This window comes from Rhinolophus sinicus, linkage group LG01, assembly GCF_036562045.2.
Source record: "Rhinolophus sinicus isolate RSC01 linkage group LG01, ASM3656204v1, whole genome shotgun sequence".
In the NCBI taxonomy this organism is placed as follows: Eukaryota; Metazoa; Chordata; class Mammalia; order Chiroptera; family Rhinolophidae; genus Rhinolophus; species Rhinolophus sinicus.
Genome location: NC_133751.1, coordinates 206859162 through 206875983, shown reverse-complemented (window position 1 = coordinate 206875983; position 16822 = coordinate 206859162). Strand labels below are relative to the sequence as shown.

At 54.6% G+C, this 16822-nt stretch overlaps 1 protein-coding gene across 1 annotated transcript; it reads left to right on the top strand.

The window, feature by feature from the left end:
- The first annotated feature begins 599 nt into the window (after positions 1–599).
- On the top strand, positions 600–11789 carry RAB17 (RAB17, member RAS oncogene family). The gene is made up of 5 exons (XM_074331617.1): positions 600–1087; positions 5310–5474; positions 6140–6265; positions 10634–10727; positions 10974–11789. Exons 2-5 carry the CDS (start codon positions 5313–5315, stop codon positions 11087–11089), a joined length of 498 nt encoding a protein of 165 aa, XP_074187718.1. The 5' UTR covers positions 600–1087; positions 5310–5312; the 3' UTR covers positions 11090–11789.
- The last annotated feature ends 5033 nt before the right edge of the window (positions 11790–16822 follow it).

Genomic DNA, 16822 nt, shown 5'->3' with positions numbered 1-16822 from the left:
AGATTCTCCAGACACTGGGGGAGTGCTTAGACCAGAGAATCCCCACAGGCCCTCCCGGCTTCAAAATTCTGTAATTCTGCATTTCTTTCAAAAGGGACAGATGCATGTGTTAGAGGGGCAGTGACTTGCTGAGTCCCTGTGGGAGGACCCTGAATATTTCTGGAAGAGAACTGCCCAGATTAGGGGCTGGTCAGCGTAACCCTAAGACTGCAGAAGTGGTGAGCCCCACGCCCCCTGCGTATCTAAGTTCCAGCCTCCACAGTGCCCCTGGGCCTCTCAAGGTGGTGCTGGTGGGTGGGTCATCAGGTTGTTAGGGGTTGACTTGAGCATGAGGCAGGGCTGGTGCGACCCGGCAGGGCGTGCCCTCCCTGTGTGTGCATTGGCTCAGGCACTGGGGTAGGCAGAATGCTAGGATGATTCCCCAGATCCTGGCTATGATGGCTCCACAGAGGCACACAATCAGGGTGGAGGGTGACAAAACTGGCAGAAGGCATTAGAGAAATACAACACCCCGCCCAGAGCTGGCATCCAGCCAGCACCCAGTCTTCTGACCCTGGACCAGCCCATCTGGCTGGGCTACGGTTCCAGGTGCACGGCCCCAAAAGAGCTGGTTCCCGGCCGTCTGTGGAAGGAGTGAATTCGTTTGACTGAAACCCTTCCTTCTCTCCTGGGTTGCCTGTGTCGAGTGTGACAAAGGCCCTCACAGCTCTGAGGAAGGAGCAGGGAGATGTGCACCGAGATGCGTCCCCAACAGGACTGGGCCACTTGGCCGGTGTTGGATGACAGTGAACACCTGACAGGAGCCTGACTTCCGGCTGGGCGCCCAGGTCCTCCTGCAGCGCCTGCTCTGTGGTCCAGCCTCCCGCCCTGCCCCTGCCCCAGGTGACCACATGACCAGTAGACCTTGTCCTGGGAGCCTGGCAGCAGGAAGTGGCCTGACCTTGGGGCTGGGCCGACAGAGACTGCCGCTTCTACCTGTTTTCTGGGGGAGCACGGCTGCCACTCATTCAGCTGCGGCAGCCACACTGCCGCCTGTTGAGGGACGCTCACCTTGCCCTGGATCAGAAGGAGGGACACTGGGAGACAGGTAAACGATGACATGACGGGCTGTCAGGCTCCCTGGAAGTGACCAGGCCTGGCAGCACATGAGTCATTGTTGTTGAAACTTCTGTGCACTTGGCAGAGCGTCTATGTGTGAGTCTTGTGTATTCACGTTTGTGTCTGTGAGTGTGTGTGTCACCTCCCCTCCCACACACACATCATTGAAAAGCCACAGGGACGGGGAGAAGTTTATTCTACTGAGGATCAAAAAATAAGTGCCCTGTTTGGATCCTGAAGGTTTGGGAGTTCAGGTTTCCAGAAGGAGATTCCTGTTTAAATTTCAATTACAGGCCCTGCAGGTAAACCCCTGTTAGTGAGGGGGAGCCCTTCTAGTCACCAGATGCTCAGTTAATCCAGGTCAACTTCAGAGTAAACACCCGCACGCATGGTGACCTCAGTGACCTCGGTGTTCTTTACAGGCTTGGGGAGGGTCCCACGGCGAGGGAGGTGCTGCCAATGACCCTTCCCTGGAATGCACTCCCCCGAAGAGACTAGTTGGGATTTGCAGTCCTTTCTCTTTCCTTTGGTGAACAGGAGATGGGCTTGTAAGAAAAGGAAACGCCCCAAATCAAGATGCCAGAGAGAGTGACTCTATTAGTCCTTCTCAGAAATATTGCATTCCTGAGAGCATGTTTGTGTTTAGAAAGACTTCAAAGAACCCCATCTTGATTAAAAGCTAGCAGCGGGGTCAGGCTGTACATTTTCAATTTTCTCTCTGAATACGGGGCTCCAATCTCTGATTATTGAACCCTTAGAACCTATAATCACCCCAAAATTTAATACATGAAAATGCTTTCTGCGTCTGATTAATTACAGAGAAAAAAATTGAAACCAAATAAAAATCCAGTAAACAGGAAAATGGTTCAGCAAATTGGAATAGCTGTGGGAATGTGACACGTCATTGAACATATGTATGTTGAATTCATATATAACATATATATTAACGTGGGAAACTGCCTTTGATATATGTTGTTTTTCTAAAGGTCAGATATATAATTTTGTTAACACTGTGAGCTTAGGCTTTTCCCCCCCCCTTTTTCTGCCTCTCCCCACCCCCTCACATCCGGTTCCAGCCGTTGTTTCAGTCTAGTTGTGTAGGACACAGCTCCCTGGCCCATGCTGGTGTTAGGAGCCTTGCGCTTCCCCCACCCGGCTGAGGCAGTCGGTCGCCAGTCGTGGGCTGGCCACTCACAGCAGCTCACGGCAGCTCTCACCAGCTGCCAGCCACTCACGCTGGCCACCGGGCACACACGGCAGCCCACAGCAGCCCGCAGAGGAGCCAGGGCAGCACCCCGCAGCCCAGCTCCAGGGAGAGCTGTTGTTCACAATCTCAGCTGTAGAGGGCGCAGCTCACTGGCCCATGTGGGAATTGAACTGGCGACCTCGGCGTTAGGAGCATGGCGCTCCAACCACCTCAGCCACCAGGCCGGCCTGGCTTGTTGGTTTTTAAGATTTAAAACACAGTAGAAGAAAGTACACAAAATACCATTCCTAGTTATATTAAGGATGTGGGATTATGAGCAATTCCATCATTTTCATATCTACAATGATGTGTTTATATTTATAGTAAAATAATATTTTTAAACAAAGAGATGTACCAAAGGAATAAGACACTGGTATGTGGTGCTATAGAAATGGTGGGTATATTCATTCATATTCCACCTGAATTTTGGTTAATGCAAACATGTTTGGGGCTAAAGATTTTCTTGACTCAAGAAGAATTTTATTAATTGCAAGGAAAAATTAGCAAGGAAAACTTGAAGGAGTACCTTTAAATACTTGAGAATGCATTGCTGTAGGTGTGTTAGAACTTTCTGTGGAAACTTACAGCACAAATCAATGGGACATAGGCTTCCAAGCAGGTGTCTTAAGTACTTCCAGCAGGAAACAAGGTATTAGCCTGGGGTAGCTCAGAAGGCCCGGAAATTCCATTCTTAGAAATGTTCCCTTTTTTCAGCTTTATTGAGATATAACTGACATACAACATTGTGTAAGTTTAAGGTTACGTGTAACATGTTGAGGCAAAATTTATATGAGGCAAAATGATAATTACCACCATAGCAGCAGTTAACACTTCCATCCTGTTACATAGTTACTATTTCTTTTGTGGTGAGAACATTTAAGAGTTATTCTCCCAGTAACTTCAGGTATATGATACAGTATTATTAGTTATAATCTCCATGCTGCACATTAGACTCCCCAGAAGTTATTAATCTTATAATAACTTTGACCGATATCTCCCCATTTCTCCCAGCCCCCAGCCCCTGGTAACCACCACTCTACTCTCTCTTTCTTTGAGTTCAGGGGACGAAAAAAAGTGATTTATAAGTTAGGACTTGCTACTGAGCTGATGGTTTTTTGGTCAATGAATCCAGGCCTATGACCACACCCCTCCCGGGCAGGCAAGTGGCAGAGGCCATGCTAGTGCCTGGTGCATCCAGTGTGGACGTGCAGGCAACCTGTCCGGCCTTGAATCCTGCATCTTTGTCTTAGTAGAAAAGCTGCTGGGCCTCTCTGGAAGGTGGGGAAGGCCTCCGGAGGCTCCTTGCTCAGCTTCCGCAGGAGGCTCTGTGCAGCCCGAGCCACGCAGCCCGAGCGTGCCCACCCATTAGGCTGGCTTAGCTCCACCCCCTCCCCTGAGTACCCCCACAAGGTGGCCTTAAAGTGAGTAACGCTTTGCTTTTCTTGGCCACTCAGAGCTGAGCCACACATAGAAGCTGCTCTCAGTGCCGCTGGAGGCCCTTCGTTCTCCCTTTTTGCAGATTCCCCAGTTCACTGCTTGACAAGCTACTGGGGTGTGACTGGTGTGCACACAGCACGTCTGTGCAGTAAAGACTTCCGGATAAGCCATTCCTGCACGTGCTCGGGAGGTCTTTATTGGACACCTCTGGTGTGCTCAATGCCTCCTGCCCACCGAGGTGAGGAGGGACTGGAGACCCATGACAGGACTGGCTGCCTTGTGGTGGGTTTGGATATTTTTTTTGCAGGGGGAGTTTTTCTTTCTAGAATCTGTTCAGATAATAAATGAAGACAAATGATAACACTAGACTGCCACCGCTTTGCAGCCCCCTAATGAAATAGTGGATCTAGAATGGTCTTTCGTGATCACCAACATTATTTGCCTCCTGGGGAAATGCACACCACACTCAGGAAGCATTCTTGCTAAAAACAATAGCCTGTATCTGATCAGATGTCTGTTCTGAACCACAGGCGATAGAAAATACAGCGTGTGCCGGGATGTAGTCAATGACAACTTAGGGTGCAATCAGTGAAACCCAGACTAGAAACAACAGGACGCTCTGATTTCTTCAACAAAGATTGCAAAGAAAAATAGAACATGTGTGTGTGTGTGTGTGTGTGTGTACTGAGATTTGCACATGAAATAATAGGATGTCTGGGAGTTGCTTCCAACTAACGTTTGGTGGTGGGGATTGGGGGATGTGGGGGAAAGGACCGGCTATAGCGGGGTGTTGTGGGAGTGGGCGATGGACGCGGAGGCACACAGATCTCCATTCCCTCTCTTGTGCTCTGGGCCTGCAATTTTCTATAGTGAACGTATATGCAGGGTTTGCCCAAACTTATTCTGATCCACGGCTGTCTTTCTCCAGGGCATATCACTGTGGGTTCTGTAGCTCTAGATACCATGGAAAGGCTAGAAACAGAAATTCTTGCAATTCTAAAAAGATTGCAATGACCAATCTTTTTAGGCAGGTATTTTTTTTTTTTTTAAAGTGCCAACTGTAATCCATGAACCAAAACCAGAGAGTACTTTACGTCCCAGGTATTTCAGGTGCTTTTTGGAATAAGTAATAGGTTTCTAAAAAGTGAGAATTAAGGGATGACTGGTCAGCTCAGTTGGTTAGAGAGCGATGCTCGTAACGCCAGGGTTGTCGGTTTGATCCCCGCATGGGCCAGTGTGAGCTGCGCCCTCCACAACTAGACTGAAACAACTATTTGACTTGGAGCTGATGGGTCCTGGAAAAACACACTTAAATAAATAAAAGTTTTTTTTTAAAAAGTGAGAATTAGTGCAGTGAGGAGAATCAGCCAATGTGGTAAGCAGTCTGCCCTTGGTGCTTTTCGGGGTGTGCAATGACCCCGTTTATCGTGCAATGACCCCTGCCGGGCACGGACACACCTCCCATGCACAGCTAAGGTTATTTGGTGGCAGACATTCTCCATCCTTCAGACGCTGTGTGTCTCTGCAGGGCATGGCGCAAGCCAATGGGGCCCCCCAGCCCGGGGCTGCCCCAAGCCAGCTCTGCGTGTTCAAACTGGTCCTCCTGGGAAGTGGCTCTGTGGGCAAGTCCAGCCTGGCTCTGCGGTTCGTGAAGGACGACTTCAAGAGTATCCTGCCGACGGTGGGATGTAAGTGATGAGGCAGGAGCGTTAGCCTCCTAGTGGAGAGGCCAGGGCGATGACCCGGGATGGGGGTGTGGGGCGGGGCGGGGCAGGGCAGGGCAGGGAGGTGGCCATGGGCAGGTGAGCAGGAAGGGAGGGCATTCTGGGCTAGAGAGCAGTGAGTGGGAACTAGGGAGGGCTGGGCCCTGCCACACTGAAAGCAGTCCAGCTTGGTCAGCTTTGCTGCAGGGAGGGAAAAGGGTCACGTGGGGCCTAGGGCAGGGGCTCAGGGCACGGGCCCCACTACCTCGTCTGTGGGTTACTGCAGTTAGGATCTGGGTTTGGGGTGACAGCCATGCCCTCAAAGTCTCCTGCACAGAGAGGTACTTGAGGGCATCCAGGAGTGGGGGCTGCAGGAGCTCGAGGTGTGACCTGAACTCCCCAGCCTCCAGCCTCCCAGGCCCTGTTGGTGGGGAAGGAGCTGTCCTGGGGCCCAGAACAGCACAAACTGGAAAAAGATCCGCTGCCCCTTCTCAAGGGACAGAATAGCCCCTGGGGGTGGGGGGCTGTCTGTCGTATGGCCAATAGGATCATACACCACTTTCCATAATGTGGCCATCGGCACCTGCTTTTTCTTTTTTGGACTAGCTGATGAAGACCGCCTGTAAGTTTCGTCTGAGGTTCTTTTCGTTTTTAGGATTCCTTCTGCAGGGCTCAGCAGTGGCTCAAGGACCTGGAGAAAGAGTTCCTCCCCGGGGAAGTTGTGGTGATGCTGGTCGGCAACAAGGTGGACCTCGGGGAGAAGCGGGAGGTCACGTTTGAGGTAGGACTGGAGATGGGTCATTAGGTCCCCGGGAGGAAAGGGAAGCAGCCCCGAAACACATGTGCCCACACTCGTGCACACCCACCCCACCCACACACGTGCCCACACTCGTGCACACCCACCCCACCCACACACGTACCTGCACATGTGCACGCCCACCCCACCCATATGTGCCCACACACGTGCACACCCACCCCACCAACACACGTGCTGGCACACGTGCACGCCCCCCCACATGCCAGCACATGTGCACACCCACCCCACCCATACGTGCCCGCACACGTGCACACACACCCCACCCACACACGTGCCCACACACATGCACACACACCCCACCCACACACGTGCCCACACACATGCACACACACCCCACCCATACGTGCCCACACACGTGCACACACACCCCACCCACACACGTGCCTGCACACGTGCACACACACCCCACCCACACATGTGCCCACACACGTGCACACACATCCCACCCACACACGTGCTGGCACACGTGCACACACCCCACCCACACACGTGGCCGCACACGTGCACACACACCCCACCCACACACGTGCCCGCACACGTGCACACACATCCCACCCACACACGCGTGCACACATCATACACGTGCACACACACCCCACCCACACACGCGTGCACACATCACACACGTGCACACACACATGCACACTTATACCCGTACTCTGTACTTTTGTTCTCTTTGGGGCAAAGGCTTCTGGTCTTTCCTGGGAAGGTCAGACCTAGAGACGGTCGTTCCCAGGTGTGGGGAGTGGTGAGCACACCCAGGCCAGCCTCCCGAGCGTGCAGAGCCTCCAGCCCACGTCACGCAGGGAACGGGGGCCTGGCCAGGTTCCCCTGGGTCACGAGGAAGACACGACCCTTCTCACTTCCATCCTACTCTGAGTAATGGGTTTTTAGATCTTTTTCCTTGTGTTCAATACATTATTGGAGAAGGGGCAAATGAATAAATCCAAATTTCTCTGCTAGGAACTGAGCAAGGATAGAAAATCAAAAAAGCTGTAGTTATTCTGTAAAAGGACCCATGGAGTGGGGGGTGGGGAGTAAGTGCTGCATGGAGGGGCGTGCAAGGTGCTGTGAGAGCCAGAGTGGGAGCAGGGCTCTAGTGGGTGTGTGCATGTGTGTAGGAGGTGTGCCTGTCTGTGTGTGTGTCTGTGTGTGTAGGTGGAGTGTGTGTACAGGTGCTGTGTGCAGGAGGAGAGGAGTGTGTGTACAGGTGCGTGTGTGTAGGAGATGCGTGTACAGGTGTGTGTGCAGGAGGAACACGTGTGGGTGGATGGTAGCCAAGGTTGTGGGGGGGGTGCGGCAGGCAGAGGGAGCAGAGGGTGCAGGGCTCCAGGCGGGCTCCCTGAGGAAAGGGAGGAGTAGGAGCAGGCCTGAAGGAGGAGGCCATGCTGAGAAGGTGGCGGGTGCAGAGGCAGAGGTTCCCATGTGTGGCCTGACCATGGGGACCCTTATTCTGAAGGCAACAGCGAGTCAGTCCCTGGAGGGTTTTGGGTCCCTGGGTTGGGGACTGACGGGGGCGTCTAGAAAGAGCATTACGAGCAAGGTCAGACTGAGCTGGGCCTGGGCTGTAGACCCCACAGGTCCCCTGGGCCCAGGATACCAGTTTGGCTCCTTCATCCTGAGTCCCCACTAAGCATGGCTGGGCCCCAATGATCAGGGGACAGCATGCTACAGACACTGGCATCTGGCCCTGGGGAGCCCGCAGGGGCCTGGGCTGCAGTGAAGGCAAGCTGACCTGCAGCCAGTGCATTTCTTAAATTAATTTTTTGGCTTCTCGTTTAAAACATCATTTCAGAATTACAAAACGTGTTGCAAAAACAGTACTGCAAGTTCCATGGTCCCCTTATCGCAGCTTTCCCGAACGTTAGCATCTTACATAACCACAGGACAACGGTCAGATCAGGAGCTGGACGTTCAAATGGTACCCGCAGCTGCATCACAGACCTTGTGCAGACGTTACCAGCTTTCCCACTGATGCCCTTTTCCTACTCCAGGAGACTCTGCTCTGGGATTTGGCCATCGAGAGAGAGCGCCTTCAAGCTAGCGCCTTCCTTTCACGCCCTTTCCACCTGCCCTGTTGTTCTCTGAGCTCTTGCTTCCTTTCTGTCTTCCCAAGTTGTTCCAGGCTGACCTTGTCCTTCTCTGCCTCAGCCCTGGAAGCAGCCTTCCCCCCATGGTTCCTTTGATTGGAGAATGAGTCTAGAAGTCAAGGTCTGTGCACTGGACGAGCTCATTCCACTGGGGTGCGACGACGTGGACCCCATCCTGGGGGTCCTCAAGAATTAATGGGCAGGGAGAGGGCAGGGGGTCTGCAGGTAAGCAGTTAGAGGCCCACTGGACCTGAGAACAAACCCTTAAAGTGACCGCACCTGAACCTGCAAGCTGGTGGGGCAAAGGGGGATATTTGGGTGTCATTCATGTGACCCAGATAGACCACTTGAAGTCACCAACTCTTCCCACGATACCAGGTCACCTTGTCCTTTAAAATACAAATAATGATGTCCATATCTCATGCAAGATGGGAAACCCAGTGGCTAACCTGGGACTCGCAGGTATTTGCGTATCCCTCTGACTCTGATGTTCACTGCAGAATTCTCCATCTCACTCACGCTTGTTTCTGTGGCTGTTCTCATCTCTCCCCATCATGCAACCCAAACAGGTGACTAGCTCCTTGGTTCCACCAGCCACCTGGCCCTGGCAGGCTGTGTGGACAAAGCCCTTAGTCTAAATGTTTGGAGGAGGAACCCTCAGTAGCCCAGCCCAGAAAACAACTTAAGATGGAGGATTAGACACCTCTGTGCGGAAAGCCCCTGGCTCCTGCCCCTCCCTCCAATGCTCTCCCCTCCAGCCCCCAGGCACAGCCTTCCTTGAGACCCCTTCTTGACTCTGGCCTTCCTGAGCCCCCCCAGCCTACCCCCTGCAGAGCAGCCAGCTCTCCTCGGCCACCTTGAAGCCCCACCCCCCTACCGGGGCTGCATCTCTCACCAGTTCCCTCAAAGTGATCCAGTTCTCCAGCTGGTCTCCCTTCCCGGCTCAGTAACTGGGAGGCACCTCTGCAGATTTCCCCTTTGCCGTCTGAGTGTGTCATACCCTCCTGAGAGGTGCACACAGAGTCCCCAGCGGCTGCGGTCGGTCTGTCTTCAACAGCGTCTCCCCTCCCTACTACATGCAGGACAGGGAGCACGTAGGCAGCTGCAGAAAAGTGGCCGTGGGGCGTTCCCCGGAGAGAGGGAAACCTGCTTTCCTGGAGGCGGTCTGGAAGGCAGGAAGATTTCAGAGGGATTTGGGGGGAGGGCAAAGCGAATACAGGGAGACAGCAGCAGTGTGAGCCCCTGAGGGGGGCTGGGGGCCCCCATGGCGGCGCCGTCATTGGAAATGGCGGCCAGTAGGAGGAGATGGAGGTTTGCAAACTAATCGGCCATCAGAGCACGGCCCCTGAGCGCTGCTAGGTGGGGCAGTCCGCTCAGCGTCTGCAGGAGACTCAGGAATGAGGGGTGCTCAGTGCGTTGCGGGTGAGAGGAGGGGAAGTTGGGAGCCTCGGTGTTGGGGTGCTGCCTGAGACGCTCAATGGGGAAGAGCAGATTCTGTGGGCGGGGAGGGGGCGGGGACACCGCGAGGTGCATGCTGTGGGCGTGGCCACACGCCAGGCAGGACTCCACAGATTCTGAGGGTCACTGCTGGTCCTCCTCACTGTGTCCGGGAGGCTTGCGGGAGGGGTCTGCACCGACAGGCCCGCAGTCTTTGTTCACCTGACTCCTGGGCCACCGCTGGCTTTCCTGTGAGAATTTCTGCCCTCTGGGCCACGTGGTGCAGCCCTGGTGCCGTCCAGCTGGCCCATGCTTGACTTTCATCACTCCGTGCAGGCCTGACCCCTGTGGGAGACTGAGGAAGGACCACCAGAAGAAGGGCCGGGGGGGTTCCCGCCAGCAGATTCTCCCCACTTCCCTTCCACGCTTCCCCCCTTCTCACTTGGTTTCTTTGTCTGAGTCTCAGCCTACAAGTGCTAGGGAGCCCTGGGGACGGGGAGGTTGTGTCAAGGAAAGTGGCTTCAGACTCCGCTCTAGCAGGAGCTGGTCCCCTTGGCCCAGGAACACCGAGAAACTGCTCTCAGATAAGAAGGGGTAGAGAAGTTAGTTCTCCACAGGCTGCATCTGGTCAATTAGATCCCAAAAAAGCTGGAGACAAAACAAAACAAAACACCCAAAACCAAATGGTAACACTAGCCACGCATGACTATTGAAGTTGAAGGAAATTCAAGTTCAGATTCAAACTAAATGTTCTCAGGAAACTCTTCTTGTCCGTAACGTGGAGTTTTCGTGGCTGTTTCCCCAGGATGGGAAAGAATTTGCAGAGCGTCAGAACTTGCTGTTCATGGAAACCTCAGCCAAACTGAACCACCAGGTGACTGAGGCCTTCAGTGCCATCGGTGAGAGAGTGACGGCCCCACAGGAGAGCCGGGGGTGGGGAATCGTCACTGTCTCTGCTTTACTGGCTCTTCTTTTCTGGAGTCCTGGGACCCAACAGGAGGTCTCTAGGAGAGTCAGGGCCCCTGTTTCATGGCTCTGGGTGAATGACAGGGAGGGGTGGGGCCCCAGGGCTGCCCTGGGCAGGGGTGTGCTGGGCTGGGGGACTCCCGCGACCCCTAACAACCATCCTCCTGCTGTGTTCACAGCCCGAGAGCTGCTGCAGAGGGAAGAGAGGAAGGAGGGCCCGATGCCACCACAGGGAGATGCGCGACTGGCCCTGGGCCGGGGGCCCGCAGGGCAGGCCAAGTGCTGTGCCCACTAGAAGCAGCCACTCCCAGAGGGGCCGAGGGAAGGACACCCCCAGGCCCAGCCCCAGCTGGCCCTCAGGGTGAGCCACTGCCAGCTCTGTGTTGACATGACCTTAGTTCTGACTCACCATTGATGCTGGCTAGTCCCTGAGCCCTAAAGGTGCCCAGAAGCTGGCATCCCTCAGAATAGCTACTTCCCAAAGCCGGTGAGTGTCTCTCAGGACAGGATTGGTGTCAAATGGTTCCCAGAGGGTGTAGGCCCCACCTCCCAACAGCCAGACACAGACAGGCTGAACCCCAAACGCCCAGGCCAGGTGTGCCTGCCCCAGCCGGGCTTGTCCCCTTTGCGACCTCCAGACACAGAGGAATGAGAGGGGTCAGGGGGGGAACCGGGATCCAGATAATGCAGGAATCGGAACTTATACCTGGTATTGGGTAGGGCCCTACCTGCTCCTGGGAGTGCGGAGAGGAGGAAGCAGGCCCAGGTGGAGGTGGCAGGGCCAGGAAGAAATGGGGCTGGGCCCATGGCCACTGGGTCTCAGTGAAGTTGCCCCAGGGAGAGGCTGTCTGCCAGAGGGCTATGGGGGGCTGTGTCCTGGCTGTGAACTTGACGAAGCCACACTGGTGCCCAATGAATGTGAAGACTCAGCCTTTTAGCCAGAGGTGGAAGTTGTACCACTTATGTGTTTTTCTCCAAAAATTAAACTGCTTTCTTTCTATAACTTGGTCTTTGGTGAGTTTGCAAGGTGGGGGTTTGGTGTTGTCGCACATATTCTAGTGGGGCTCATGGGAGTAATAAGGAGGTGGGCCCACGTGGAGGCTGTGACGAAGGCAGGCAGGACACCTCATCATGCATTCACCTCACCACTGCCTTCACGGAGGCCAGGCGTCACTCTGGGAGGTGGGCCAGTGGCAGGGTGAGGAACGACGAAGGTGGCTATTTTTGGGGGGTTGATGTTAGTTTTCATCCTTGCCTCTGGGACAATGACGAGCAGGTCTGAAGTGCTAAATAAGACATTGTTACCGCCTGAAAAGGGTGGCTGCATCATATAGACAGTAAGGGTGGACGGAGGGGCAAATGGAGACCCCCATTCCTGCTGACCATGAACTTCTTGGCACCCACATGGCACAAGCACTTCTAGGGGCTTGTCCAATTTTCTCTCTGCCCTCGTCCACCCTGCCTGGGTACATGGTTCCAGCCCCTAGGCCTGGGCCTTCAGGTGGGGCTCTGCAGGGGTCTGCCAGGACACGGAGGCCTGGCACTGGCTTGGGTCTCTGTCTGTGCGGTGACTTCTGCATGGCGGTGTCCCTGCCAGAGACCACAGCTCCCCTGAAGGAGCCTCCCTCGCAGGTTCTGGATGGTTGTCCTCACCTGTCAGGCCTGGGAGGCCCTGTGTCTCCCTGGATCCCACTGCTCCCCGGCAGGTGTTATCCTAATGAGAGGGAGGTGGGCCCCCAGTCGATCCAGCATCTGTTCTGGGGGGATGGAAACAGCCCAGGTGTCCCATGAGTCAGACTTTCCTGGTACTTATTCTAAAAGTCACTTCTTCTGTGACCTTTCTAGAAAAAAGCAGAGCAGACTTCACAAGGCCCTTTCTTGGCATGACCTTTGAGAAAAGCTAAGGGATAGATAAAGAAAATAATATAGCTTCCCAGTGGGCCTGCTACCTTGGTTTTCACTCACACTGTTTTACAGACAGTTTCATAGGTGAAACCTGACAACTTTATTGCTGTATGTGTTGCAGTCTCTGACTGTAGTAGAGTTGGACTATTCCCCGATAAATAAAGCACGTGAGGTGTGAGTCTCTGGCGTGCCAGGCTGTGTCCCTGTGCCCTCTGCTCACGAGGGTTACAGCCGGGCTGGGGAAGCCCAAGGCACCAACCAGGCGGGACTCTTCTTGGAGGCGGTGAGATGCTGAGGTTCGCCCTGGCCACTAGGTGGCGCTCCACCATCGCTCAATTACAGCAAAGCCTGCTGCTCCCAGGTCCTGAGTCTTTTCTCCTCAACGCAGTGCTTTCAGAGGCATTTCTAATGAGTTGATTGATGGAATAGGAAGTGTGGAAATAAGGATGACATTTGCAGGATGCCCGTATATCTATACCTATTTCCCTCGCATCTTGTCAAGCTAGTGTCACTGTGCTATAATTTATTATTAAAACATACCCTTGGACTCATTTCCACCAGGCACCCTTTCATGGGTTCCCCAGATTGGATGGGGTGCATTGTGGTCCTGGAGCCGGGGTTCTCCATCACCTGGGATGAGGCTGCCTTTTCCTTCTCCTCCCCCAGGTGGTAGGTGGGGCTCATCCTCGCTTTGGGATCACCTGGGAGCCTCTGCAAGCAGCACCCCTTGCCCACCTGAGGCTCCTGTTACATGGGTCTGCAGGGCAGCTTTGAGCCCTCCCAGGTGAATCTACTACTCAAACAAGGTGAGCAACTGCGTGAGGGCACAGGTTCTGTCCTTCCTTCCTTCCTTCTGTGGGGTGCCTTGTGCCTAGTATAATGTCTGACCCACGCGAGGCACTCAACAAACGTTCATGTCCAACAAGATGAGAGAAACTGTTCCCCCCCCCAGCCCAGAGATGTAAAGAAAATGCAGACTTTCCTAGAAACAGCCTCCACCACAGTGGACAGATGCTTACGGAAGGCTCTCTGTGTCAGTGCTCACTCATCTCATCTCAGCCTCGTCCCAGAATGTGGGATGGTGGTGGTGGGGGCGGTGGGCGTGGCGCACACAGCGGGTGAGGCGATGGGGCCGCCGGCGTTCATGGAACAGATGCTTCAGGACAAACAGATCCAGGATGGCCCTGGGGCCTGGGGAGGCCAGTCTGGGAGCTCACGGTCCGGCCTGCAGCCTGGGGAGATGCTTCTGTCATGCTGGGTGTCATGTGGGACTCAGTTCCTGCTGCCCGCATAAGAACACAGGACATAGTGAGGCCAAAAAGGAACACCCACGGAGCCATAGATAGGAGAGTCACACCACTATATTCTCGCTGGCAGCTGGGTTGGAGATACAAAAGCAAACATCCGCCAGTACCCCAACAAGGGGTCTTCCTGTACCCCAGTCTCTCTGGCGGCTGGGCAAGACACACACGGGAAGTAGAATCCACACGATCCGCAACCCGCCTTCCACTTCTCTGCCTGCCAACCTCACTTGCTAACTGCAATCCGCGCTTGCTAGCTCAGCCACGGCAGTTATATCAGTGGCTAATGGCTCACTGGTTACAGCTGATGGCCAACTAGTCACAGCTGATGGCCATCTACTACCCAAGCCAGTACCTCTCCACGTGAGGCCGAGAGCCTGGAGACGGCTCTCTGGGATTCTGTCCCCACACTTCCCTTCATGTGACCCTGGCCTTCTCAGAGCTCTCTCTGTGTGTGTGTGTGTGTGTGTGTGTGTGTGTGTGTGTGTGTGTGTGTGTTCACTGCACGCAGTGGGGCAGGAGACAGGGAGAGGCTGGTAAGTGGCCCCTGGGGCACCCGGCTGCCCTGTCGGTGACTGTAGCCTTCCCTATGCTGTTTCTGTTTGCCAGTCTCCTCCAATTTCCCTGGAAGAACCCCCTTTCCCCAGAGCGGGGGAGGCAGGGATCCATTCTTCTTCCTTTAAAATGTATTCCCTTATGGGGCCTCCATTGCCCAAACTTAGGACAATTTGAGCATTAAAAATTATTTGTAAGGTATTGAACCAAAAGAAAAAGAAAAAAAGGAAAGGAAAAAGCAGAGAGAAATACCTCCTTTTGAAGAATCCAGCTAATAAATGTCAAAGGCATGAAAGAATCACCACTGCGCCACCTGTGACGTGACAATCGCCCTCAACAACTTACTGCAACAACACTATTTCCAAGTAAGGACACATTTTGAGGTCCTTGGGGTTAGGACTTCCACAAACAAACTTTGGGGACTGTGGGGACAGAGCCAGGAGTGCAGTTTCCAGGCTCTCGGCCTCACGTGGAAAGGTGCTGGCTCAAGTAGTAAATGGCCATCAACTGTGATTGAATGGCCATCAGCAGTGGCTAGTTGGCCGTCAGCTGTAACCACTGAGCCATTGGCCACTAATATAACTGCCATGGCTACGCTAGCAGAAAATGGGGGCTAGCAAGAAGATGGTGGTTGAGCTGGCAAGCGCAGATTGCAGTTAGCACGGCAGATTGCAGCTAGCGAGGGGAGTCGGTTGGTTGGCAGAAAAGCAGACAGCAGGTCACATGTCGTGTGAATCCAGCCTCCAGTGAGACTATAGTGGTGTGACTCCCCTACCTATGGCTCCGTGGGTGTTCCTTTTTGGCCTCACCATGTCCTGCGTTCTTATGTGGGGAGCAGGACCAGAGACCCCGCCTGACACCCTGCAGGACAGGGACACAGGTCAACCCCTAATAGAAGGCAGGAGAGCTGGTGACTGGTCTTCAGCCTCTGCTTCCAGAGCTCAGAGGTACTGAGTGCTGTTCTCTCCTGGCCGGTCCCCGGCACAGCCAGGGCTTGAGCCCATCAGATTAGCCTTGGGAAAAGTTTCCTCCCTCAGGCCCTCTGAGGGACAGGGCACCACCCAGGACCCCGTCACTGTCCCACCTGACAAGGAGAGCCACACTGCTGCTGCCTGGGGACAGTGGCCGCTGGCCTTCTGTCCCTCCCTTTGGCAGAGGGTTGGTCCAGGCCTGAGGGACCCCTCCTGGGTTATTGCCAGAAGATGCCAGCCAGTCCCCACCCCCTATTCAGATGCACAAACTGCAGACAGACTGACCTCTCTGAGCCCAATAGGACCAGCCATCTCTGATCAGTGACTGCTCATCTCTCCACCGCGGGCTCCCAGCACAGCCCATGCCATGGGCTGCCCTCCAAGCTGGGCCCTTTCCTGGGGAGGCATACTTCCTTTTCTCCTTGGCTCTCTTCCTTGTCTCCCAGGCCCCCATGGGAATCTGGAGCCCACTGTCACACCACGGTGTCTATGTCTGGGCCCCACACTGGGCTGTAGACCCCCTTTTTGGGGGTAACTTGTACAGGTCAGTAGCATTTGGCAACTCCACAGTGTTGTGCAGCCACCGAGATATTTTCATCCCTCAAAGGAAACCCTCTGCCAGTTCAGAATCACTCCCCACCCCAGCCCCAGCCCCTGGACACTCTGATCGACTTCCTGTCTCTATAGATTTGCGTACTCTGGACACTTCATGGAAATGGAAGCATATAACATGTGGGTCATGTGCCAGGGTTCCTTCCTCAGCATCACGTTTTCAAGGTTCATCCACATTGTAGTGAGTTCCTTCCTTTTCACGGCTGAGTGATGCGCCAGGACGTGCACAGACCGCTTTGTGTTGATTCGTGCACCTGTTGGGGGGCATATGGGCCGGCCCCAGCTTCAGACGTGGTGTGTATACCCAGGAGAGCCGGGGACCTGTGGGAACTCTGTGGTTAGCTTTTTGAGAAGCTGCCAGATGGCTCTCTTGGGCTGTGAACTCTTCCAGGCCTGGCCCAGCTCCTGCCGGCCCTGGGAGCCGTCTGGTCCCTCTCTTGTTCCCACGTGCTCACTCCATCCTGGGGAGATGGCGACATGGCAGGGACTCTCCCCTGAGAGGAGCTGGCCTCCTGCCCTCCCCTGGCCTCCCTCTGGCTGGGGAGGTGGGGCAGCCCCTGGCCCGGTCCCATCTGGCTGGGCTGGGCCAGCTCTGCTTCCTCTCACTGGCTGGTGAGCTGTGGTCCTGCCTTTGTCCAATTGGAGCAGGACAGGTGGGGTCCGGGATCCTGCGGGCCTGCGCTG